The sequence below is a fragment of the Vidua macroura genome, chromosome 4 (assembly GCF_024509145.1).
Source record: "Vidua macroura isolate BioBank_ID:100142 chromosome 4, ASM2450914v1, whole genome shotgun sequence".
In the NCBI taxonomy this organism is placed as follows: Eukaryota; Metazoa; Chordata; class Aves; order Passeriformes; family Viduidae; genus Vidua; species Vidua macroura.
The window spans coordinates 21,013,484-21,038,280 of NC_071574.1; the positions used below are offsets into that span (position 1 = coordinate 21,013,484).

Consider the following 24,797-nt stretch of genomic DNA (forward strand, 5'->3'; position numbering starts at 1 on the left):
ACTTGAAAGAGTGCTCCCTGGCTAAGAGATTAGCAGAGGGCAGGTGTATTCTGCCTTCATCTCCCTTCATTAGTTCAGCGAGAAAATTCATTAATTTCCTGCTCATACACAGGTGATACTCTATAAAGGCAGGACAAGAAATTTTTTCTTGCAACCTCTGACATTTTGTCATTTATGCAGTGCTAAGTTTGGAGCTCTTGGGTTATTTGTCCTTCCACACAGCTCTTGTGGAATGTAGGCAATGCTAGATGCTGCTGCTATGAAGGCAATTTCTATATGCAGTTTATGACACTTAAAGGAGCTATTAATTGTATTGCCATTTTGTACTTCAGCAAAAGTTGCAGCTAGATAAATGATCTCATTCCTTATCAGCTTTTGGAAAAGCACATGAAAAAACTAATTTTTATTATTTTTCCGTTACAGGATTTAGTGTCAAGATGGATATTTTTCTCTTTTTTCTCAGTTAAGTAGAATTCATATGCATTTGTGCATGCATAATCTCATTAAATTCCTAATCAGATTACATCAGCCTTTTTCTGCTCCTAAGCAGTCCTGAAAGCATGTTGATTTGTATAAAATTCAGTTTGCCAAAAGATAAACAATCACTTTGCTTCCATTCTGAGGCCTCAGAAGCAGCCATGCAGTGTTTTGAAAATGTTAGGTAGAGACATCCCATATGCATGTGGAAACCTGTTGCAAAAAGGAATTATTTTTTTTAGGTTTATGGTGGTAAAACATTGGCAAGAGGGATGTTGTTTTTAGGTACTCTCTTAAATCCTTGTCTGCAGATTCCAGGAATATATAATGATGGTCATATTAGGGGATATTATTAGAACATGCATATATATCTAATATGCCTGGATTCCAAAGGTTAATGGCATATTATTGTGTTTCATATGCTGATGTGTTAAAAAACTGCATTTGAATAGCTATATTAAAATATTATTACGGCTTGAAATTTGGTTAGAACTAGGGGAATTAAAATTCTTGCAGCCTCAACTGAGTCCCATAGTGCTAATCTGTAATAAACGCACCCAAAAAGAATGGCTTTGTCACAACAATATTGTATGCTTATTTCACGTGTGGAAAACTGAGACAGAGGGGTGCTAAGACTTCAAATGGTCAGAAATGCACAGTTGTTTGAATTTATTTAATATGTATTGGATTTTTACTATTCTTTGGTTTTAGTTTTGTAATTTTCAAAACGTGGATCCAGAGGAGTTAATTTACAATCCTGGCCTTTCTGTACTTTGTCAAAGCAAACCCTAAATGCCTCACATAACCCTACAGATATAAAGTAAACAGGCTTGTGGATAGCTGTGAAAACTTGGAGGTTGTTGGCTTTGCTGCATTTAGAAACTTAATGGTGGAAGCAAGGAGCTGATTCTATAAGTACTGTTCAGTAACTTTATTGATCTCAATTATTTAACACCTTCCAGTTTCTACTTATCAAGGGTATGTATAGCTAGCAGGATCAGTCACTGGGTAGTACTTACCTTGGGCACTGAATCCAAGAGGCACTCTAGGGGAAAATATGTGGTTATCAGGTTTTGATCTCTCTTGACAATGTTTGAATGTGTTACTTCAGTGAATTTTGATGAAACTTTTCTTTTTTCACCAAGGAACAAGATACAGATTTGTTTGTGTTGAACAAATTCCACAGGTGGTTGCTGAGATTAAGGAAAGTTGGTTTTGTCCCAGAACAGGGAGTCTAGTAGTTTTAGGCTTTTCTTTTCATGTTCTGTAAAACTTTGCAACTTAAGCCTGTATCTGATTTCTTAAAGTCCTCATTTACTGTGTTGGCATGTATATTCCTCTGCTTTTATTCTTGCCTTCTCTCTCTTTTTTCACCTTTCACTCTGGGTCCTGTGGCCTTTCTTCTGACTTTTCCCCTCAATTTCTTGTCTTCAAAACAATTACTTTTTCATTTTCCACACAGCTTAAGCATCTGCCAATAATTGGGATAATTGGGAGTTAAGGAAGGGTTTGAAAGCCCATTAGGAACTGCAGAAAAAAACCTGGACATGTGGTGGGAGGAGTGAGTGCCAGTGAAGTCCTGCTCAGCTGCCTGCAGCATTATAGGCACATTTGGGACTTGAGGAAGTAGGGGGTCTTTTTGCACACAGAAAAAAAAAAAAAAAAAAAAAAAAAAAAAAAAAAAAAAAAAAAAAAGAAGAAGAAAATGTAGATGCCAAATGTCAACATGTCTTCCATGAAGCTCTGTGAAAAAGGCTTTCCAGTGGCTTGTTATTTTCCCAAGTTTAGATTCCTATCTATGAGGACATATGCAAGAAACAGATAAAAAGATTCTCTAACGTCATAACTCTGAGGAATTAAAATTGTGAAGTGAATGGTGTCAGTTTAGGAACTCTACCTTAGAGTGTTCTGCTTTGGCACCGTTCTCAAACTTAACTTATTTCAAGTTCAAATTTTTAAGAGTCCGTTTTTTAAAGAATTGTATTTGAGTTACAAGAATTATCAGCCCAGACTCGTTAAAAAAATTAGCAAGTGATAAGCACTTGAAAAAAGTTGTATCTAGGGAAGAATTCAGCAACCAGAATAATACATACAACTGAACTATCAGCTCATCCTATAATCTTTTTTATTCTGTGCATTACCAAAAAGATTAAAAAATAAAAATGAAAAGCCTGTATTGACTACAAATAACTGCACAATTGCAGTACTTCCAGAAGGAAAATATTAGAAAATACTTTTTTTTTTTCTGATACTATTGAGATCTTTAGGATATTCCTATGCAAGATAAATGGTTTTGACTAACAGTCTTGTTCACTGATGGGTATTTTATTTGTAATTGTATCTGGGCTCTGCTCTTTCTCAAACTCTTCTAAAGGTACATCATGATCTCAGAGGTGTCATTCTTCCTCTGTTTCAGTGACAGGTGGAGAGTGGTTTGAGATCACAGACATTCCTGTGAAGCCTGTTGACATCTGAATTTACCCCTTTGTTTTGGCTCACACTCAGCATTATAAAACTCTAGTGAACTCAGTGGCAGTTAAGGATGCTCACAATGACCCCAAATCAGACCGTAATTGATGCCAGTCTCTATGGAAGAATACTTCAATATTTCACACTTCCATAATGGTGTTACTGTGCATGGATATTCTCAGTCTGACAGATGTTTAAGAAAGATAAGAGTAACTAGGAAAAGCAGGGATTATTTAATAAAAGAAAAATCAATTCTTTAAGCCTAAAGACTCTTTGGGTTTGGTACATGACATAGGGCACCTCTGTGGGCTTGTTGATATCAGTGACAATGTTTTTGGCAATTTTACCCTCTTTGACCCTTACTTTGACACCTTTGTGTGTCAGCAATACTCTCAAGCATTCAGTAAAAGGAGAATATCAAGCATAAGAGAGAGAGAGAGAAGTTACCAAGTAAAAGCCAGCCAGTGAAGGTTGAGTGAGGCCACTTTCTATTTCATATATGCAACAAGATTCTTAAACATCATCACCTCCCCCCCCAAAAAAAAAAAAGTGAATCTTTCTGTGGTAGAGCAGTAAGATCATCTTGGCCAGGCAAGGTCAAGAACCTCTCCAGTGCATGTCAAGAAGATCCATAGAGTTATCACTTGGAGTTATCAGCCATGAAATGAGTGTTCAAATGAAAAAAATGTGCAAAAAATATGCAACTGTTCATGCTAATTTCAAATGTGTATGTAATTTGTAGTTCTGAGGAGTGCTTTCTGTCATGGTAGATTGGCTTCTTTATCTGCTAATTAGGGCACTTCAGTTCCTCTGCATAGACACCTAGAGTTATATCTGTAGTAAAAAAAATCAGCTCATTATTAATCTAGAGATGAGGATGTAAAAGCTGAATCAAAGCACTTTGAATCAAACCTGTTGAATTTCATGTGTCTAAGCCTGCAGTTTAATCATTAAAGTGAAACTTACTTTGATTCAAAATCTTTGCACTTACAGTCAAGGCTCTCTCAGTTCACAGAGTTTATTCATAGGAAGAAGCTGAGAAAAATGCTTTCTTAGAGCCCTAAATGATTGATCAAACACATGTATTTATTTAGGCTGAATTCTCTGTATATTGAATACTCACTGTAATCAGGGTATAGTCTGAATTATAATTTCTTATTTCAAAGAGAATTGTCAAGCTGTGGTGGTGAAGTTGTAAATGCCATCTGCAGATCCATGCCCTAGTCTGCCACTGAAATTCTCCTGTTCCTTTTTTGTCGCCAACTCTAAGCTTATTTTCAAAAGTGTGCTGTGAATATTATATTCAGTGTCTCCACAGAGATAATCAACTAACTCCCATATGCAGAGAATTTTGTTTCAGTTTGTGTTTGGGAGTTTGTGTTCCCTCAAGGAAAAAAAAAAAAAAAATAATGGTTTCAAACAAATGCATCTTTTGCTCTTGTCGGAATGTGACTAATTGCTATGACTCCTAGCTCTTTTGCCACAGTATTCTGCTGGGACCAAGTGAGAGGTATGATCCAGCTGCAGTCTGTAATTAGGGTAGAGCAAGTTAGCAAACAGTTTATGTGTTGATGTACTGTGTGCAAACCAGATTCCTGTAATACACCTGGAGAAATTGCAAGAAAGAAAAAAAGAAACATAAATAAAAAGTAAAATGCTGTCAGAAAACCATATTCAACACTGAATATGCATAGTGATGTGTGAAATTATATTCTGTGCTAGAAGGAAGGAGAAGGCTGTTGTTCTTACTCTCAGGGGTATGTGTGGCTTTAAATATATTTTACTGCATAACAACAGCATACAGAATTCAGTGCTTAAATATATTCAAGTAGCAGCTTAACCTGAAAGGAATGTGTATCATATACTCAGTTCAAAGTTGTTTTTTGTTGGTCTTTGTAGTATTCATGTAGAACTTGTGAACATACACCATCAAAATTTGGCCACTGGAGAAAACAAGGATTATTTTGCTGGGTTGTTTTTGTTTTTTTTTTTCCTCTGTAGTGCTCTGTATAGAATAAATAACACTAAAAATACCTGAGCTGAGTTGGCTTGTGTTTGCTTGAGAGAGCTCTGCAAGTGTGTAGGTGAACGTGCTTTGCCTGTGCTTTTTAAATTACAAGCATTTAAGCTTAATCACTTGCTCTTTCAAGTAATTTGCAATCATCTGCTTTTGTTTTAATATTCATGCTTTCTTTATGCATGCTTTGGAAAGATTGCTTTCTTTCACATATATAATTATACTTAAATGATATAATGGTTATTACACAAATCAGAAAAACAGCAATGTGTTTGGGAGAAGTATAAAAATGGGGGAGGTAGGTCAGACTGTCATCATGCCATCTTTGACAAGCAATACCTTTAATTAGTCATTAGCTGATTTTCCCAGTTTTCCAGCAATGATTGTGTCACTAACATTATAGGAGAAGGCAAAAAGGAAAGTCTAGGCAACAGTGTCACTCAGAGCTGTTTTTAAATGGATGATATACAGTCTCATGTCTCTTGTGGGGTTCTTCAGCCAGTTTTTCTCCCTCTTGGCTGAGACTTTCCCCTTAGCAATGAATTAGTGACTGTATTGTTATATGCCTATTGTTTTTTGGTCAATTTGTTTCTCAGCAAGTATAAATGTTGTCTTAGCATTTGTTATGATACAGAAAAAGCAAACCTGACTACTAAAAGTGAACCATACAATTCTGGCCTTTTCACTAACTCAATTTTTCCTTCTAGTGTATTGTCTTGGTCTAGAAAATTATATACATGTATGTATGTCTCCATATAGCTGCATTAAATGTCATCTTAAGAACTGTGCTGGATTACAGTCTTAAGCAATGTGTTCTTCAGCTTTTTAAGAAAAAAAAAAAATTTAAATTATACTTGTGGTTTGGGAGGAAGAAGTTTCTCTGTGTCTTCTTATCATCTGGATGTGCTGATGGACTAAACTGCGCCTCCTAGAAATGTCAAGGCTTTCAACCTAAGCTCTAAATTGGCATCTTTTATTTCCTTCCTCTCTCGTTGTCAATACTGAATTTTTTGATTGTATTCTTCAGACCAGCAAGAAATTGGGGTTAACAGAGGGGTTGCTTTTCCGTGGTTATACTGTTGTATCCTATGGACTCACAGATGACTGCGGGCTGGCACTGGTTTTCTGCCTGTTTGATAGGGTAAAGGGTAAACCACTCCTTCTCCTTGAAGAGCTCTAAATGTTTTAAGAACCCCTTCACAAATTCTGAAGTCTTGCTACCATTTTTTTTCCTTTACCTCTTACACTATTTTTTTAGCAAGTTTTTGTTGTGTTTTTCCATGGGTAATGAATTGTTCACTCACAGGTTATGATGCCAATATCTTAAATTTCTTGGAATCTCTTATTCTTTGTAGCATTCTGATGTAGCTCTGTGATGAAAGCAAGCATAGTCTTTATGTTGAACATGCCATTGTGATATTGTTATAATCATCCCTGAACTCCTGTAGTCTTACTCTGGCTCTCTTTCTCCATAACCAAACCAACATAGCCATTTCCAAGCTGCACTGGTTAGATTCTGAAGCACTGATATAAGAGATAATATTCCACATTTGTGGGTATGGATTGGATTCTTAACTCTTATATCTGGTTCAGACTCCTACTTGAAAGCATGAGGGAATGGCATACATGAGCAGAGGGTTTGCCTCATTTGTTTATGTCTGTTTTGCTGTCAAAATTACTCTGATAACTGCTGCTACCAAAGCAAATGACTATTTATTGTAAGAGAAACCAATAACTTCTCTGGAAGGAGTAGAAATTCTCACCCAAAAAAATTTGTCACTTTTCTCTGTGCTGTGGCTGTTGTAATTTTCAAGAACATTGCCATCTAATTGATATGAACTTAATTCTGCACACAATATTTGTCTCACAGTAGGGAATACCTCTAGCTGACTGTGGAAACTACCAGATGAAAGCCTCAGAACATAATTTAATTAATTTCTTTGTCTTTGAAACCTTGTAAAACAGTCAATACTTTGACTTTTAAAGCGAAGCTAGCACTCAAATTGGCATCTTTTTAGTAGTGTATCCTTTATGTGCATTCTATAATTTAATGGTAAAAAATGTCAACAAAAGTACTTACATGCTTTCTCAGTCTTGTACATCAGTTTGACTAGGAACTGGCAAAGACTGAAATTACTAAGTGTAAAATAAATATATTTAACTTGACACTTATGTATTAGTCTCTGTAGGTGAATATAGAGGATTCAGTGTCTGCATCAGTACATTTTTACTTTATATGTTTACTAAGAGACTCATCTCAATCCAGAATATTCCAGCTCAGTATAAAATGATTTGTTTTTAGTGTTCATTACACTCTGTATTGCATCAAATAATTGATTTTTATGGATTGTGAGGTTTAGTGGGTCATATTTTTCAAAAAAAGATTATTATACAGTTTAATTCAATGATTTATATGCTTCATGTTAAGAAAACGAGATTAAAAAGTAGCATAGAAATTTAAAATCTAGCTATTTTTCTCTTTTGCTGAGTTAACAGAATGTAATCATCTGATATGGTGACTGTCTTCAGATGAGACAATGGTTTTGAGTCATAAAAAAATTTCCATTATTTTCCATAATGGAAAATTCTACCTCATATTTGGATATTCTTTCTGACATCCAGAATAAACAGACAGATGAGGTGATAGCTATTCCTACTCTCTCATCAGATTATAAAGCATTTTCAGAGGTTAATCCAGGAAGATATTTTGCTTCATTTGAAGTCAAAATATTTTTTTTATTTATGATCTACAAAAAAGTTACTAAGCTGATGTTAGACATGGTTAATAGTTTTAATTATGTTAATTAATACTATTTCTCATTTATATGCATTATATGCAGTTAGTTTCTTTCCTTTGTTTTCATCTACTAGGATAATTAAATAGGTTTGTTGATTTCACATTCTTTGATTTTCTGCTGAAATTTTAGACTTGTCTGTAGCTGGAGATATAATTATTTATAAATATGTAGAACTGCTTCCTTCTGGATTTTATGAACATATCTTGCTAGTACCTGAGAAGACAATCTTCATGCATTTACACTGATATTAAGCAATTTTTAAAAAATCAAGTTTGGAAGCAAATTTGCATAGAGATTCTCTTAAGAAACTAGTTGTGGAATGGTCAAATAATCTTCTAGTGGAAAAACAAACTCAAATATTCTGGAGCCTCAGAGTGTTATGAAGCTTGAATAATGCATGTGTTGAAAATCATGTCAGATGAGAGGTGATATATAGGAAAGAAGTATTGTAACTGCATTGTTGTTCCTTTTACTCACACTGCAGACATGGTCCCTGTTGCTTTGGGCTGGTTTCATTAATTTGTTTATTCTCTGCATATGTTTTGTGGAAGAAGCCTCCCATAACATTGCATTTTAGAGCCAAATGTTTGCAAAAGATAGAATTTTTCATCTGGTACAGCATGAGATGACCAGTGGCTGAATGTTGCTCTTGATCCTGCTGTTCATGTCAGTGACAGCGATGTTCAACAGGGCTGGTCCCAACACCAACCCCTGACGTCACCACTTGTTGCTGAGCTCCACCTGGACACGGAGCCGCTGGTCAACTTTGAGTGTGACCACCCAGACAACTCCTTATCTACCAAGTGGTCCATCCATCAGATTCATGTCTCTATAGTTTAGAGACAAAGATATCACGTGGGACAGTGTCAAACACTTTACACAATTCCAAGCAGAGGATTTCAGTTGCTATTCTCTCACCCACCACCGCTGTAACTCCATTGTAGAAGGCCAGGAAATTTGTGTGATTTTCTTGTAGTGAAGCCCCGGTGGCTGTCAAAAATCACATCCTTACTTTCCACGTGCCTTACCAAAGTTTCCAGGAGGATCTGCTCCCTGATCTTGGTGGGCACTGAGGTGAGACAGATCAGCCCATAGGTACCTGGGTCTTGCTTTTTTTTCCTTTTTGAAAATGGGGGTTATGTTTTCCCTTTTCCAGTCAGTGGGAACTTCAAGAGACCGCCATGACTTCTCAAATATGATGAATAGTGGCTTAGATTTACATTCTGCTGGTATATTCTGAAACGGTTTTGTTGTTATTGGTTTGTTTGTTTATGGGGTTTCGGTTTGGGTTTTTTTTGGGTTTTGTGGGGATTTCTTTTTTTTTTTTTTTTTTTTTTTTTTTGTTTGTTTGGGTTTTTTTTATTACAGTCCTGTGTGGTAAGAAACTTTTCCTCTTTTCTTATTCTGCCTGAAGGTTTAAGAAAGCTTTATTGTGGGTTGTTGAAGATGTAACTGATATGAATTCAGGATTAAGGAGCTAATTCTCTTCAGTCTCTATGTGCAATGTACTGGGAGTCCTGAAATGAATATTTGCTTTAGAGCCCTGAGTGTCTGTGTCAGGATTGTGTTTCTGCAGCTCTTTCAAAATAGAAGCCAACTATTCAGGTATTTTGTAGATGATTTCTGATGTGGGATTTGCTTGAGCTTTCTAAGTATGTCCCAGTTGTGGTCGATACTTCTTTCCAATGCCCTGGAAAGCAAGCCATTCAGTCCAGTGAACAACACAGTCTAAAAAGTATAAGCCTAATTTTGGCCAGATTAGCCTTACTTCTAAATCAACATGTTTGCAACAGATAGCATCCAAGACAGCAGAATTTTCTCTGGTTTTGGAGATTGTTTCACGTTTCAGTGTTTTCCCAATCCCCTGAATTCATCCCTCATCTGTGCCATAATTTCTGTGTCTGTTCCTGGAGAAACACAAACTATGCTAGCCAGAATGAGCTACATTTGCAAATATTTCTCTTAGATATTTTCTAGTTATTTCTTAGAACACTGTTGGTACTCTCTGTGATACACCTTATCTCTCCTTGCTGCTCCTGATGGTTATCTTTCACCAGAGATACCATCTTGAGAGAATCAGGAAAATAACAAGTATTTTCAGTATGGTCTGTAAGAATTTACACCCCTGACCCCCTTTTTTTCCTCTTGCCCCAGAATCCAGTTGGCTTCAAAGTGCATTAGTTAGTTCAGAGAAATGACTTCATACTGTCAGGTAATCCTACCCCTTTGGGAGACCTGATGAGTTTTGCAGTGTGACAGGTTTGTCAGTGTATCACAGTGTGAGCTCTACCCCAAACCTGAGCCTTTGCAGGGGTCATTGTCCTTCACTAGAACTGAGCAAGTTCAAACTGGGTGGAGTTTTTCAGCCTGTGGAAGGTCCAGGCCTTGGTGCTGTTGAAAGCAGTTTGCAAGGGAAAGCAAACCGAGCAGCTAGGTTTGCATTTTTGGCCATGGAATGCAAGCTATCCATACCTGCATCATGAGGGCCTTTAATTTCTTAACTTACATGGAAGACTTTTGCTATAACCTTTTTTTTGACTGTGGGTTATTGGGTTTTTTGGACAGCATAAAATGCAATAGCTGGCTTTTGTGTAAGGTAGTTTGTGTGTAGTGATAGAAACATGCCTTCAAAATTGTCCTGGTCCTGGAAAAAAAGTCAATATACTTCCATTCCAGTTCTCTTGTAAAGGAGAAATATGTTTTCTCCAATAATGGTTTTTGTCACCATTCAATGTTTTGTTTTTTTTTTTTCAGAAGGAAATGAGTAAATACCTTGAAATAAATAGGTTTGGAACCCACAGAGGAATCAAAATTGCCTGATGCAAGGGTGAGACAGGTAATCATACCATGGTTAAATATTCAGAAATAAGGAAATAAATGTATGGAAAAAGAACTGATCTGTTATTAATTACATTTTCCACAGGCATTTCCATAATATGATGCAATCAGCACTAATTTTGAATAGGTATTATGAATTTGTTATAAATGTTATATGCATGGATATATTGGTAGTTTCAAAAGCAAAACTGCAGAAAAATCCTAATTGTGGTGAAACTTTATAGTTATATCTTTATGTAAGATAGATTTCAGTTACATTCTTAAAAAATCAGGAATAATTTAGGATAATACCTCCTTTTAAAGGAAATTAAGAAAGCATATTTTTACCTTGTTTATTTATTCCAGATAAACTTAAATACTTTCTGTATTCTCAGGGAAATAAATAAACATGATACACATAGAATAATAATCTTCTGCTTTCAGAGTATCAGTAGAGGAATGTAAATTTAAAAAAAATTCACCAAATTCATGTGCTAGATAAATTCAGTAGGATGTCAAAGAGCAAATTCTCAAAGTATTGATGAAAATAAGAACTTAGTGGCAGAGTGCATTAATTTTTGTACAAGGGACAAAGCCCTGACTGAAAAAAAAAAAAGAAAAATTAACATTTCACTATTGTGTATCTCATCAAAAGATGGAGACACCCTTTGCCCCAAATATCAGGTCTGTGTGTCTCACATGCGCTTCCATTCATAGGAGTAGAGGGACTATGTTGTCTGGGATATGTTTTTTGTTTCATCTATGAATTTGTTTCATCATGAATTTAGAAAAAGATAAAATTCATAGCAGAGGTTCCTTGGAAAGCACAGATTCCACATGTAGTAGTGTAACTGTGTCATGGTGCATGACCAGCTGAAGTCATAGATGCTCCTGCATGTTGCTTGTGCAGAGGTACAGACACACAGACGCACACACAGAGTTGCAAATCCTGCTGCATTTTCTGAGTGCAGAGTGTTCAGCAGCCCTGAAGGGCAGCCCCAGGGAGTGCATCATTTAACCAAACACGGCCTTGGGCTTGACCTCAGTGGCTGGGGCTGTGTCAGGCTGCCTCAGGGAGAGGCATAAGTGCAGCAAGAGAAGCAGAGGTGAGCAGGGTCATCAAACTGTGGCTCCCTGTCAGCAGCAGGGCTGAAGACAGAGCTGCAGGTGGCTCCAGGGAAAGTCACATCTATGATCTCCCTGTAGCGATATCAGAGCATATGAACTGAGGCAGGGAGCTGCCTTTTCTTATCTATGCATCTTTGGATTTTTATTCCTAACAAGTGTATAGGATCTGCTGTGGTAAATCTGCATTGTCAATTACTAGGCACTGCCTAGGGACTGCAAGGGGGCATTTCAGTACCATTTCACATTTTAGGGCTTATCTCCAGAGCATTGTCTAGGTATACAGGCACTTGAATGGGCTTGGGTAGCCTGTGTGGGACTTAAATGCTGCTGAGGTACCTGTGATGTTTATTTCAAACTAGCTTGAGTGGTAATGAGCTTTCATTAAAGCACTGCGTGCCGAAGGGTTTATATTGTTGGCTTGGCAATGAAACTGCTTTCTTTCTTTCCTCCCTCAGAAAAACCCCAACAGCTAACCATCAATTGACAATAGAGTTCCTGATTCAAGCTCCCAGAAAAAGCTGCCTTTATAAGTGAAATATGTGGACCTCTTAAGAGAACAGTGTGTACAAAAGCACAGAGATTATTTAACAAGGGGTAGTTTTTATGTGTAATCTTGGGCACTGTGCTTTTCATATGTGGGAAACAGCATGAGTGGAATCTATTTAACTATGTATTTAACACTGCAAACCAGATCCTTTTACCCCTTTATATGCTATTTAGTATCTCTTCCCATTTAAATTCTTTCAGATTACATTATGTTTGCTCAGTATAGGTTGAGCAGAACAGTGATTTGGTCAATGGTCTCATACATGATAGTGCTTCTATGTTTATCTTAGGGAGTGGAGTATATTCTCATGTTACTTTAATCAAAGCAGACAGCAAGTTATATTACTTTATTTCCTGTACTTGTGGTGTTTAATTATTAGTAGGACTATGAAAGTTTAGTTGTCTTCATAGGAGGACTGTAAAACAATTGATAAGGGAAAAAAAAAAAAAAAACTTCACCTTGGCCAGGAATCTTATACCTACAGTATATGTTTTTTCTTTATTCTCTGCATTTTCTAACACCATTGTCTTTAGATTCTTAGGGTAAATTGTGTATTGGACTAAGGTTTTATTCTGGCACATGTCACCCTTTATGAGGAGCATTGCACAATAGGTACCTCAGCAGGCAAAGGATTGTTTGCAGTGTATTTGAAGTACTGCTCTGTTGCTGCAAGGCAAGAGGAGAAAAAACCTCAAGTATTCTTTCCTTAGTTCCTACCCTCCCTTTTTTCTTTCTTCCCTGCTGCTAATCCTTTGAGCTTTGACACCCGAGCTAAGAACTGAGAAGTATAGTTGTTGACCAAGTGTGGAAGAAAACAAGTACCAGTCTATTTGTTCATACAGAGTCTAATTTATATCAGGAAAAGTTGTTTTGAATTGACAGTTTTCATTTACCTTTTATTCCCAGTGCCATTGAGAACCTCTGTGTTCTGTGATAAAGCTGGCTGACAGACTTGAGGCATTTGCCATGTTGTCAGCAAGCATTTGGAAACACATTTGTAACTGCGTTGGGCCTGGCAGACTAATGCACTGAGTCTCACTTCTGCCCAAGTGCTGAACTAAACCATTACTTAACAGGCAGTTCTTGGAGGGGTTGGAAAGGTGTGCTGATGGGCTGCTACAAAAGTAAATGCACTCTGACAATGTCCCAGTGGTGGCTCACAGAGGTGTATGAGACTGCTTGTCGTGCAGCTAAGAACTACAGTCCTGCATCACATATTTGAGCACGTCTCTGATTTGAGCATCTTTCCAAGCAAATCTGAAAACTTACAACTACTAGTTGGAAACCTAGTTTTGAATTATTGACTAAGAATTAGTGAATCATTCGTATGTTGAAATATTATTATACCAATGATATGACATCCTCCCACCATGTTTCTTCACATTGGAGGGAAGGGAGGAATTACAAGGGATTTTGAGTTAAGACAGCAGCAAATAACAAAGTCTTGCATTAAAAGTTATTAAAACAATGAACAAGGATTCAAATTGACTATCTAATTAGTTCCTGGAATTCACTGCTGGGTACTATACAGAAAATCTAAGGTGTAGTTAGAATATTAGATTGCCAGCTTAATTGGGCAGTATAATTTTGAAGCAGTATGTAATGAGAATTCAAGCTAACAATTAATTCAGCTGGTATTAGTTCAGCTAGTAGAATTCTTGGGTTGCAGCCAGCTTTGCTTGTAACCTCAGCTACATCCTTTCTTTTCATCCCACCTTTCTCCTGAGGACAACTTGCTTTTCTGCTACTTATTTTAAAAGGAAATTATTGTGAAATATTGTAAGTAAGATGACTTGAAAATCCAATGCTGTTCATGAACAAAGATTGAGTGTTTCATGAGGCAAGAGTAAAGGAAAATCAATATGTTAATGAATTATTTAGATAAAGTAAAACACTTCAATCTATATGCTATGCTCTGCTAAGAAAGGATGTTTTTCCAAGTTGTATGTAATAAATACATAAAGTTGTACTGAAAAAGAGCCTTTTGGAGCCTTCTTTATTCTCTTTATGTCATGACTGTAGAATCCTTCACTGTTTTTCAGACTAAAGTATTGATCCTGAAGTGTGTGCATATAAACCAAAAATGTAATAAGTATTCTGCATATTCTATATACTATACAGATGCTCATAAATTTGCTTTTGTTGGTTTCAAAATGCTAGCAGGCAGCAACCTTACCTCCTGATACCCTTCTAATGTATTTTAGACCTGTGTTCTTTGAGGAGGAATGATAGAAGACATTTATATGTAAAATGTACATAGAACTAATCACATATTCAAGAATTACTTCTAATTCAAGTCTCATTTACTTTTGTATAAAGATGAACAGAATTGCCAAGTCTACAAACTGTTTTCCTATTTGAGAAACACTGAAGGGTACTTCAGTTTGCTGTAATTACTTAAGAGAATAAGCCAGTGCTGAGGCAATTTAAATTATCAGTTTATATTATAGACAACTTTAAATCCAAAAGATGTCTCTGAGAGCTAGAATTTAAGAGCAGTAGTAGAATTATGATTTAGGTATTTTTCAGTCCATCTTAGGACTTTTCATATGGGATTTTAAGTCTTTGTTTCATATGTAAACCTTGTGGTTTTCCCAGTCCCAAAATACATATTTTCATTACTCTATTGGGTGCCCTAGTTAAGGAGGCAAATGCATATTCAAAGAAGAAGTTGAGTAGGAACTGTCACTTCAAACAATGAAGATAATTTACTTACTGATCCTTTCAAATTTTTGATATTACTTTCAGTAAACATGCTTTATGTTATAGGAGTCACAGTGCTGAAATGCCTTTTTAGAGATCAAAGCACTGTGCTGCATGTCATTAAGACATACTGTAATATTTTGTTACCTTTAAAACTGACTTGTGCTAATGTAATTTGTTCTGAAGATATGAGTTTAGGCAGTCACATTAGTTTAGTATTGTACATTAGTAAAATAGTTGGATAGGAGACTTTGTAAATAAGTAAGATACCATAAACAGAAAGCAGTGAGAGATATTTGCAAAGAAATCAAACAGGGAATTGCTTTAAAAATGTGAAATCACCTGAGAATTCACCAGCTGTAAACAGGCTTGGGACAGGAGAAGAAGCAAATTGTAACACTAATGGAAACCCTGCCAGGATGCAAATTCTCCAGCCTTCTTCCACATTTAACTGGTTAGTCCTGTATTCTGCGTGCTGGCTATGTACTTTGTCTAAAATTAGTTTATTTCCCCACCTTGTTCTTTGTTTACTTATGGAAGGGACAGGAAGGGGAGAAAAGGTGGAGCAGTAGCATCTCACTGCAGCTGGTCAAAGGTACTACTGTCAAAGGTATACCAAACTGTCCTGTTCCAGGAGATACCAAAAGCCTCATGGATATGCTGCCTTCTGACAGTGAAAAAAAAAAAAAAAAAAAAACAAACCCAAATGAATGTAATTAAAAGATAATGGAATGCAAGTGTGTGTTTCTCTTAGTATTATCCAGCAATGACAGATGAATTCTGAGACAAAGCTAAGATACTTATTTTTGAAGCAGTTGCAAACTATTTTCAGCAGGAAAGTTCACATCCTATTAACATTGTCACTCTCCAAGCAAATGTTAAGCTTTTAAAGCTTAGATTTCCACTTTCCCAGAAGATAGTTCAACCTGTCACTTGGATTTATTCCAAAAGTCTTTGCTGCTGGCATTATCACGGTGACACCCAAAATTTTTCAGTGCCATGCAAACAAAGACACACACTTTGCTTCTCCAGAAGGCTTGCAGTGTCACAAGTGGTAAAATCTTGCTATTGAAAGCCGTAGGAGAGTTGATTTACTTTGTGTGGCTGCCATTACATTGTTGTAATGCTGCAGTGTCCTGAAGAGCTAGTTCAAGATTTGTCCTATAAACTGGTATTCACTATATGGAAGTATTTTTGTAGCCTATACCAGAGTAGCTGGTCTCAGATATTGCTCCACACCCTCAGAATTTTGACTAAAAAATTAAGGCATTTTCCTAGTTTTAGTAGCCATTCTTTATTGTGCATAAAATCTGCTAATCAAATGTACCATAAATGGTAAAATATGCAGCCTGCATACATTAATAGTTCTCTTTTTAAGATTTGAATTCTGTTTTGGAAATTAAGGTCCTTGCTGTTGTATCTTGCACTATAACTTGTGAAATACAGCTTTATTTTTTTTCTCAGCAAGTCTTCTCTTTTTTTTTTTTTTTCCCTAATAATAATTAAATAGTCCAGCATTCATGAAATACAAATATGTAGTAATGCAGCGTTTTGATCATAGATCCAGGTACTGTGGTTGCTCTCTTTTGCCTCTTCCTTGAAGTAATTTGTTATCTGGGCAACAAGGAGGGTGAGCTGCTGATCATGTTGTTGCACTTGCAGCTTCTGAGGGGCTCTTCCCTTCAAGTAGACTCCATTCCCAGTGTGCTTCATAACCTGTTATTGATTAAGCAATCTAAATCCCATTTCAGTTCACACAGATGTGCCTCAGAAAATAAAAGGAAAAGCCAGCATTTTGAGTAATAGTTAAACATACTCAGCCTGGAAGGCCATTTTCTGTTAGAATAGATGCACTTCTGCCAAAGACAGAGATATAGTTTTGAATGGAGAGACATATAAAGTTTGTACACATATATCAAGCTTGAAGGAAGAAATCCATAATCAATCTTCTTAGTTTATGATAAAAAGTACAATTCATGGTTGCAGGTGGGGTTATATCAGAGAACACCTCATATCAGAATAGGCTTCAGCCAGAATAACCTTCCTGGAAAGAATAGCTGGTATGTTAGTCTGTTTATTGTTTTTTTGGTGACATGCTTTTTCTCAGAATCCAGAATGCTGAGTTTCTCTTAGGAAATGCACTTTAAAATGTTTTCTCAAGAGCGATATAAAACTGTTTGGTCTCCCCAGAAATTTTTCCCTTTCGAAGTATAGTGCTGGAGTAAGCATTCAACTTCTTTAGGATTTTTCAGACTGGTTTGATACATTTTTAGTGTTTATTCTTTGCCACTTATTTGCATGTTATACCAGCACTGAGAATCTCCCGGAAATGGTCAGATGTAGTTGATGTATCTGCTGCCTGTGTGATGTACCTTCTCTGTGGTTTTAGAAAGCATTTTTCAGCATCTAGAAATTAGAAAATTGTTCCTGTGAAGCATTAGTAGATATGGCAAGTGCCTTTCTGCCACAGAAGCAACTTCAACTGTTTATTAATAGATGCATTTTATGCTTTTCTTACAACCTACTACTGCATACAACTCATGCTATTATCATATCTTGGCATAATTGGTGTATCTATAGTGCAAGCACCCTCTGATGATTTACAGTGTCATTTTTGAAGGCCAGGAAGCAAGTAATATTTCAGGAGTTAATTGTTTGATTTTTTCTACCAAATTTAAAATTTTGTGTTGCCACTAAGTTTACACTTGTCATTCAGAATGTTAGGAGAAATAACATTTGTTTGCCTGCTTTTCCTATGATAATTCTGAATATTATTAAGATCCCTTTGCCTTCTATCCCAATCACATGAATTTGGGATAGTCCTGCTACCTGTGCAGGGTCTTGGAATTGAGACACTGAGAAGAAAGATCTGAAACAGTGTATAAATCCCTCCTACCCTCTTTCAGAAGAGATCAGGATAAAGGACAAATACAGAAAATTCTGTTAAACCTGTAAATCACTATTATGACCTTACTTGGAATATTCTAACAGTGATGCTTACAGATATAAGCATCAAAAAGATGACTGAAGAACGGAGGTCGCAGAGGTGACATTATCATCCAGTTCTAGTGAAAGATGGGAAATTCACAAAATAAAGAACTTGAACATTGAAAATAATCACACTATAAAACTATTTTCATAGCATGTATTGAAGTTAAGGTTTCAAAAAAGATGTTGCAAGCATTTCCTTATTTTATATATGACGTGTTTTTTGGCTTTTAGCAAATTTTTAAAACTCGATGTTAAAAATGGCATATTTGATACACGCTGTCTTTCAGAAATAAAAAAGAAAATTCTTCACTTCTATAAAGCACTGAGTGATCATTTCCTTCAAAATAAGAAAGAATCTATAAAGCACTGAGTGATTATTTCCTTCAAAATAAGAAAGAATCTTTCCAGCTGTTAGTAAATCTATTTACATGATCTGTGTGATACCATAAGGTCCATTGATTATATAAAGTTCATCTTAGTGTTGCTTTGTGTATTAATATTTGGTGTATGTACCATTCTGTTCTTTGGCAAGTAATGTCAAGAAGTGTTTACATTTTCAAGTTCTTTTGTTTGATACTGTTAAGATGTGAGGGGGTCTGATCAGGGATTATTTTATATACTTTCAAAGTGCCTGTTTGCTTTGATTATGACATCTATAACACTGCGTTTCCAGTAGCACAATTGGAGTTGTCTAAACATAAATTAGTTCTATTAAAAAACAAACTGGTTCAGTTGTACTTATATCTCAACCTCTATGGCAACATCACAAACCACTATTAGAGGTTGTGAACTGGTCTTTTCCAGTCTATGTAACATTTATTGCAAATGAAATGACAAGCTTGATGACCAGCGTGTGGTGCCCAGAACAAGGTTGCTGTCTATTACGTATAGGGCTCTTCTCCAGATGATAAAAATCTGCATCTTCTTAGAAGATAAAATCCTGCTTGTAGTTACAACACCTTTTAACTCTGTCTTTTCCAGGGCTTTTATATCTCCAGTAGAAATTGTAAAGATCAGCTGTTAAATGGGTCAAAGTCACACCTGCTGTAACCTAGCTGGTAAGCTCGTTGTATTAGAGGGAATACAGACATATAATTTCATATTCTTTGAAGGTGCTTAGGAAACTCCAGGAAATGATTTTTTTTTTTTCAGGATGAGGTTGTACAGTCTTAGAAATGTAGTTAATTAACATTAATTGCTCCCAAGTCTATATAGGTATTTTAATAGTCAATATAAATGTTAATATATCTTTCAGTAGTGTAAAGTATTTAAATATTTATGTATCTGATACATAAGACAATTTGAAATGTATCTGAAAGGGCTGAATCTTTACATTTGTAAGGCAAGGTGAATGAAACATCTCTGTGCTACAGACTGACTTTTTTCTTCCACAACATGTTCCAATTCAAAATTAAGTGACCCACATTACTGAAGCTTATTAACCAAGATGTTACTGGTTCTAGAAACTGAAATGGTTCTTCTCAAAAACTTCCAGGTCATAATGATGTTCAGTTAGCTTACACATTTTTAGAAATCATATTAGTAACAGTTAAAAATTTGAAGATAAACTGTCAGTTGTTTAAGTGTGCCAAAATTTGCAAATGCAAGTTCTTTTGCGAGAAGTAGTTTAAACAATCTGAAATCCGGCCCACTTAAATACAGCTGTAAAATATAAATACACATTGTCTTTGTTTATATATTTTAATGCCTACATATGTATATATTTGTAGTCTAGAGTATGTACACATATAACAAAAATATGAAATAATGTAAAAATAATTGTGTAGACAAAAAAAATTGCCTGCATATGTCCCCATGTTAATATTTAAGTAAGCTGTATATTTAAAGCCGTAGAAATGTAAATATTCTGTTGTAAATTGTTTCTTCTTGCAGACAATTACACAGAAATGATATTGTGTCTTTTAGCTTCCCTGACAAGTACTAGTATGGCTTAGCATTATGTATCAGCCCATTCAGCTATACATGTGTGTGTGTATTTATTAGTATAAAAATGTCTTTCTGTAATAGTGAAGTTTCAAAGGTTAAATTACAAACTCTTACTATTATTAACTTGACCAATTTTATGCTCAATATATCACTTTCTTGGCAAATGTTAGCAGATTATGTAGTGTGTATCATTAAATATACAGAAGCCATGATGTTGCTCTGTAAATGTCATTTATCTTTTCCCCTTTGGAATCTTAGTATCACATTATTATAGCTTCTGTTCTGTCTCCTCAGCTTAAAGTATGAATAAATTATGGCTTGAATTGTGTTCAGTAACATTTCCATAACTAACTCTTAATGTTTAGCGCCCTTCAAGGTGAACCTAGGGCTATCCGTGGATCAGCTCACTTTTTTATTGTTCCTGTGGTGATACAAAGGCCAGTTACACTTTCTCCTGAAAATTAATTAAGAATTACTGAATATTGTGGTCTGTGGAAATTATTTTTTTTCTGGACATAAAGTTTTCAGTATCATGGTATTTGTCACCATCATCACTTCTTCTAGAAAAATGGGCTATGGTGCCAGCAGACAAAATTAGTTTAGAGATTTCATGTAAACAGTGCTTCATATTTCAAGTGTCCAGGCTGATTCCTATTTGATTTGGGAGTAAAAAATATGAAAATGTCAGAAAGGCTGGGGAGTTTGCTTTACTGAATGGTGGCATTGCCACAGCTTAGCAGTTCAGTAATAAAGGCCCTCAGCCTGCTTCTCCACCACCTAAGTCCAGTTGTAGAACAGCTGCATTTTAAAATGGTGTACCTCCCAAGATGCATGGCAGCAATATTGTTCCATGATGAAAGAGTCCCTGAATATATCTCAGTATAGTTAATGACTTGATTTCTTTGTTGTGGTGATAATCTGTTGAAAGACTTGTACAGTTTATTGCCTCTAAATTATATTGTATTAGGTTATTCCCTGAAAAACAGGACATAGGCTAACAGATGAAACCAGGAGATAGAATCTCAAATTGGTTTATGATACTCTGCTTAGCACAGCTGGGTGATACTGTCGTATTTCCTACCCTGTTTGACACAGAGGCCTTGCAATACTCTTCTCAGAGGATTTTATTTTCTTTCTACCTCTTCATCTTTCAAATGAAATGTAATGGGTTTTATCCTAGTCAAAGCTTCACCTGTTTATCTCCACCACAGTGGCCCCTTGGAGGGGTTCAGATGAAAAGCAAGAGTAGAACGATTAAAAATGATTAAAGGGGGAAAAAAAGGCTTGAAGTCTTTTCCAATATGAAACTTCAAGCTTTTATGTTCAGAGTGAAAAAACAATGTTTCTGTTTAATTCCATTTCTTCTGCATTTAGTGCAAAGAGAAAGAAGTAATTGCCTTGCTTGTAGAGCTGCTTCATTTTGCTATGTAAAATTGATGGTTTGAAATTTTTATAGAACTGGTACTTCTAAGAGTATCATTTTTCATTTCACCCTTTCTATTATCTCAAATAACATACATTTTGTGTTACCATATTTTGCTCTGTTTATTCTTCACACTCTTGGTTTTGCACAATTCAGTAGCTCTGAAAAATAGCACAGATGTATTCTTAAAAACAATAACAGTACTAGGTGAGTGTTCTTTAGAAAAATAAACTTTCCTTTGTCAGTTTAAAGCTCTGCTGGAATAAATGTAAAGCTTTGTATTTTAACTTGGTATTGTAAAAATGATGAAATGCGCAGTAAAATTGCAAATTAGCACTGGATGAGACCCACACCCTGATGCAGTAAAGGAAGATTAGAAATGATTTGTTTGCTCTCTGTGGGGAGGTGTGCCAGATGTCCCTCTGTTCAAACAATCCCCGGTGATTAACCCCTGAAGCGATACTCTTTGTAGCTGAGGAGAGCTGCTTGCTGCTCTCAGCATCAGGTTAGGCATTGCCTCAGGTATAAGATACTGCCCTCACAAGAGAGAACTTCCCACAAAATGTATCACATGCAAAACCAACAGGTTTTGGTGAAGGGCATATCTTTCTATAGGTTAAAGTGTCTTACTTCCAGGCTATGTAATGGTGCAGTCCAAGACAATCAAGTACTGCAGTTTTACTATAATAGATCTGCATTTTGTTGGCTAATGGGCCAATTGCATCAAAAGCAGAACTGTTTGCAACTTATGTGCAATTTTGAACACATTAAAAATTAAGTTTCTCTAACATATCTTTACCTGGATGTGCTTGTATGCATACACATCAAATACATGTAGCTTTCTGACAGAGTAGAAAAAGTATCTAAAAGTAGTGTTGAGATTGTGCATTGGTGATTTAAAGGAGGGGAAGTGTCACAACAAAGACCTAGGCATGCTGCTGGTGTAAATTGGTTAAACCTGGTAAGGTCAGATGGTAGGCTATCTTTAAGAGTTGGCTTTAGTTTTGTCCCCTTACTCTATTTAACTTATTGAAGACAGTAGTTGCATGGGCAAAGTTTTTCTCAGTAATTAATAAATCACCATTTATATTGGCAGTTTGCAGAGTGAAAGCCTTGCTTTGTTGTGCAGTTTTGTTGGTTTCTTTTTTTTTTATAATACTATATAAGTGAACATGAACATCTAATAATGTCTTTACTATCTTAGTCTGCAAAATACAAATACCCCCTCACTATGGATGGTTTGGAACTCTGGATATGCCAGTGAGAGACCCATCTGCTTAACCTCTGAGTTTAGCTGGTAAAACCATCCTCCTCTTCAGTACAGTTGAGCAATTCTTAAGTGTTGTGTGTCTGACACTTCCTTGCTAGTGGTCTTTTTCCTAAACACATTATGTATCTCAGTTAAGGTAGCTTATTTGACTGGCTAAAAAATGAGTGCCTTGACTTTGCTGTGATTCCAATGCAAAAGTGCTTCCATGCAGATTAGATGCATCCCAGCAGGAGGCACGATTGCAAAGTGCCTTTTTACAGAACAAAAGCTATTGTGCAGAGGGCACAAGGGCAAGTGGAGACAAGTTCAGTATGTTTTTCCTGATGCTCAGTTTCCTGAGGAAGTGTACCAAAGTGTGTGTATACTTTTCCCTTTGTGGCAGTTGTTAGGAGGCTGTGACCCACGGTCAGTGTCTGGAGTCCCTCATGCTGCACAAATATTCATTATGGCCATTCCAGAGATCATGAGTGTCAACGACTTGGACCTAAGCTGAGTTGACATTTTGACCCAGATTTAGCTGATTAGGGAAATATTTCCATTTCAAATTTGGCATGTGCTGTAGGCTACTGGGAAACTAGGGCACAGATTCCCAGAGGGTGGGGGTTTTGAATTGGATGTGTATTCAAATGTATGCTTATATAACTATGGCACTGCTAAATTACACACCCCTTTGTGCTTGACTATTAAATAATCAAAATAAGACATTGCTCCCTAATTTTATTCTAATTTTCCCTGCCAAATTTGAAAATTTTGTACGAGTAGCAATTCATGACCAACATTATAGTTGTGATTTTTCTATACCTAGAGGTTAGTGTGTTGGAGACACAGTAATATTTGCAAAATTCTTTATGGATAGTAAAGGGTGGAACTATGGTATTTGTCAGCCCATCTTAGTCAGGTAAGCAAGAAATTTCCTCAGCATCGGTGAGTTTTGGGATAGGACAGCATGACTAAAAGTTGGGAAAGTGCTTCCGAAAGTGGGGTTGTACTGCCTTGGCAACTTTATTGATGCACAGGATAATGATTAAAAAACTCTGTGGTTAGAAACCAATAGTTTTTCTTGTAAAAATTAATCAGGGCTTTGTATGTAACTCTGTGTAGTAATGTAAATGGTTGAAATACTGTTTACATTATATTTTCTAGCTGTTTGGTGTAAACAATTGTGTAGTACAAGGTAGCTTTTGGCTACCAGCTGCTTGCTTGTTTTTGTAAGGATTTGTCTGCAAGAGAACAAAACAGAAAGGCGTCTTTAATAAAGAATATAATGACCAAATTGTTTAGCTCATCCCAGCTTAAATGATTGTCAGCTTAACAAATTAGTCTAATTAGGCTAGCAGCATAATATATAATAAATGTGATACCCTGAAAAGCTTCTGTAGAAGTATTTGTTTTAGTTGTTATACCATTTAATTGCTAAAAGCTCCTTTCTCTTCTTCAGAAAAGAGTGACATTTTTGTTGCATAAATATTCATAAAATATAATCACGATGGACTTGGAGGGAAGAAGAAATATTATGACAAGATTTAAATGTGATCTCTTGTTTCAAATTGAGTTACTTTTTTTTAAAGTATTTTTATTATAAATACCTCACAAAACTGTCAGTATTGGAAAAAGAATTAAACCAAAATAACTTGACAGTATGTTAATATATCTTTGTTATTCAGATTTATCTTGCTTCCATAATGTTAAGCTTTCTGTCCTTTGAAGTAATTCAGCAGGATTTAGATCTTTTTATTTCAGCATCAGTGTTTGGCTGGGTTCCTATAAGGCCCTTTTGCATTTTTTGTCACTCTTTATCGAGTCATCCATTTCTAGATTGTAATGCAGTACTAAGTATTCCAATATTGAAGCTTGAATCAAACTTTCCATTATATCACTTTTTATTATTTTTTGTAAATTGAAGATTCTCCTGCAATAAAATTACCTCCTAAGTTGTAAATTATACAGTTTCCTTTCTGGTTGAAGTATATTTGTGGAAAATGATTTTAACAAGGAATTCTGAAGCACAAGGGTACCTTGTACCTGCCTTTTTTCTACCTCTTTTCTTACCTGATGCCTTGGCTGAAATCACACTGTTTAGCCGATATCATCAAGATTTTTTTGATGTAAAAAATGATTCTTGTATCTAGAAAATGTCCTGCCAAAATGAATGTTTATAAATTGTGTATATCCACTGGTCATTTGGAAATTTGTACTTCTGAAGTTAGAAT

At 35.9% G+C, this 24,797-nt stretch overlaps 1 protein-coding gene across 4 annotated transcripts in view; it reads left to right on the top strand.

Annotated features, from left to right (window-relative positions):
• Nucleotides 1-24,797, top strand: part of CCSER1 (coiled-coil serine rich protein 1) — a 607,763-nt gene that overhangs the window by 441,247 nt on the left and 141,719 nt on the right. The window contains exon 10 of one of the 4 annotated variants that reach the window (XM_053976373.1): nt 18,929-19,005. The exons of the other annotated variants lie outside the window; for them this stretch is intronic. Within the exon in view, the coding sequence (XP_053832348.1) occupies nt 18,929-18,997 (69 nt within the window). The 3' untranslated portion in view covers nt 18,998-19,005. The remainder of the gene's footprint in view (nt 1-18,928; nt 19,006-24,797) is intronic. 4 annotated transcript variants of the gene reach the window in all.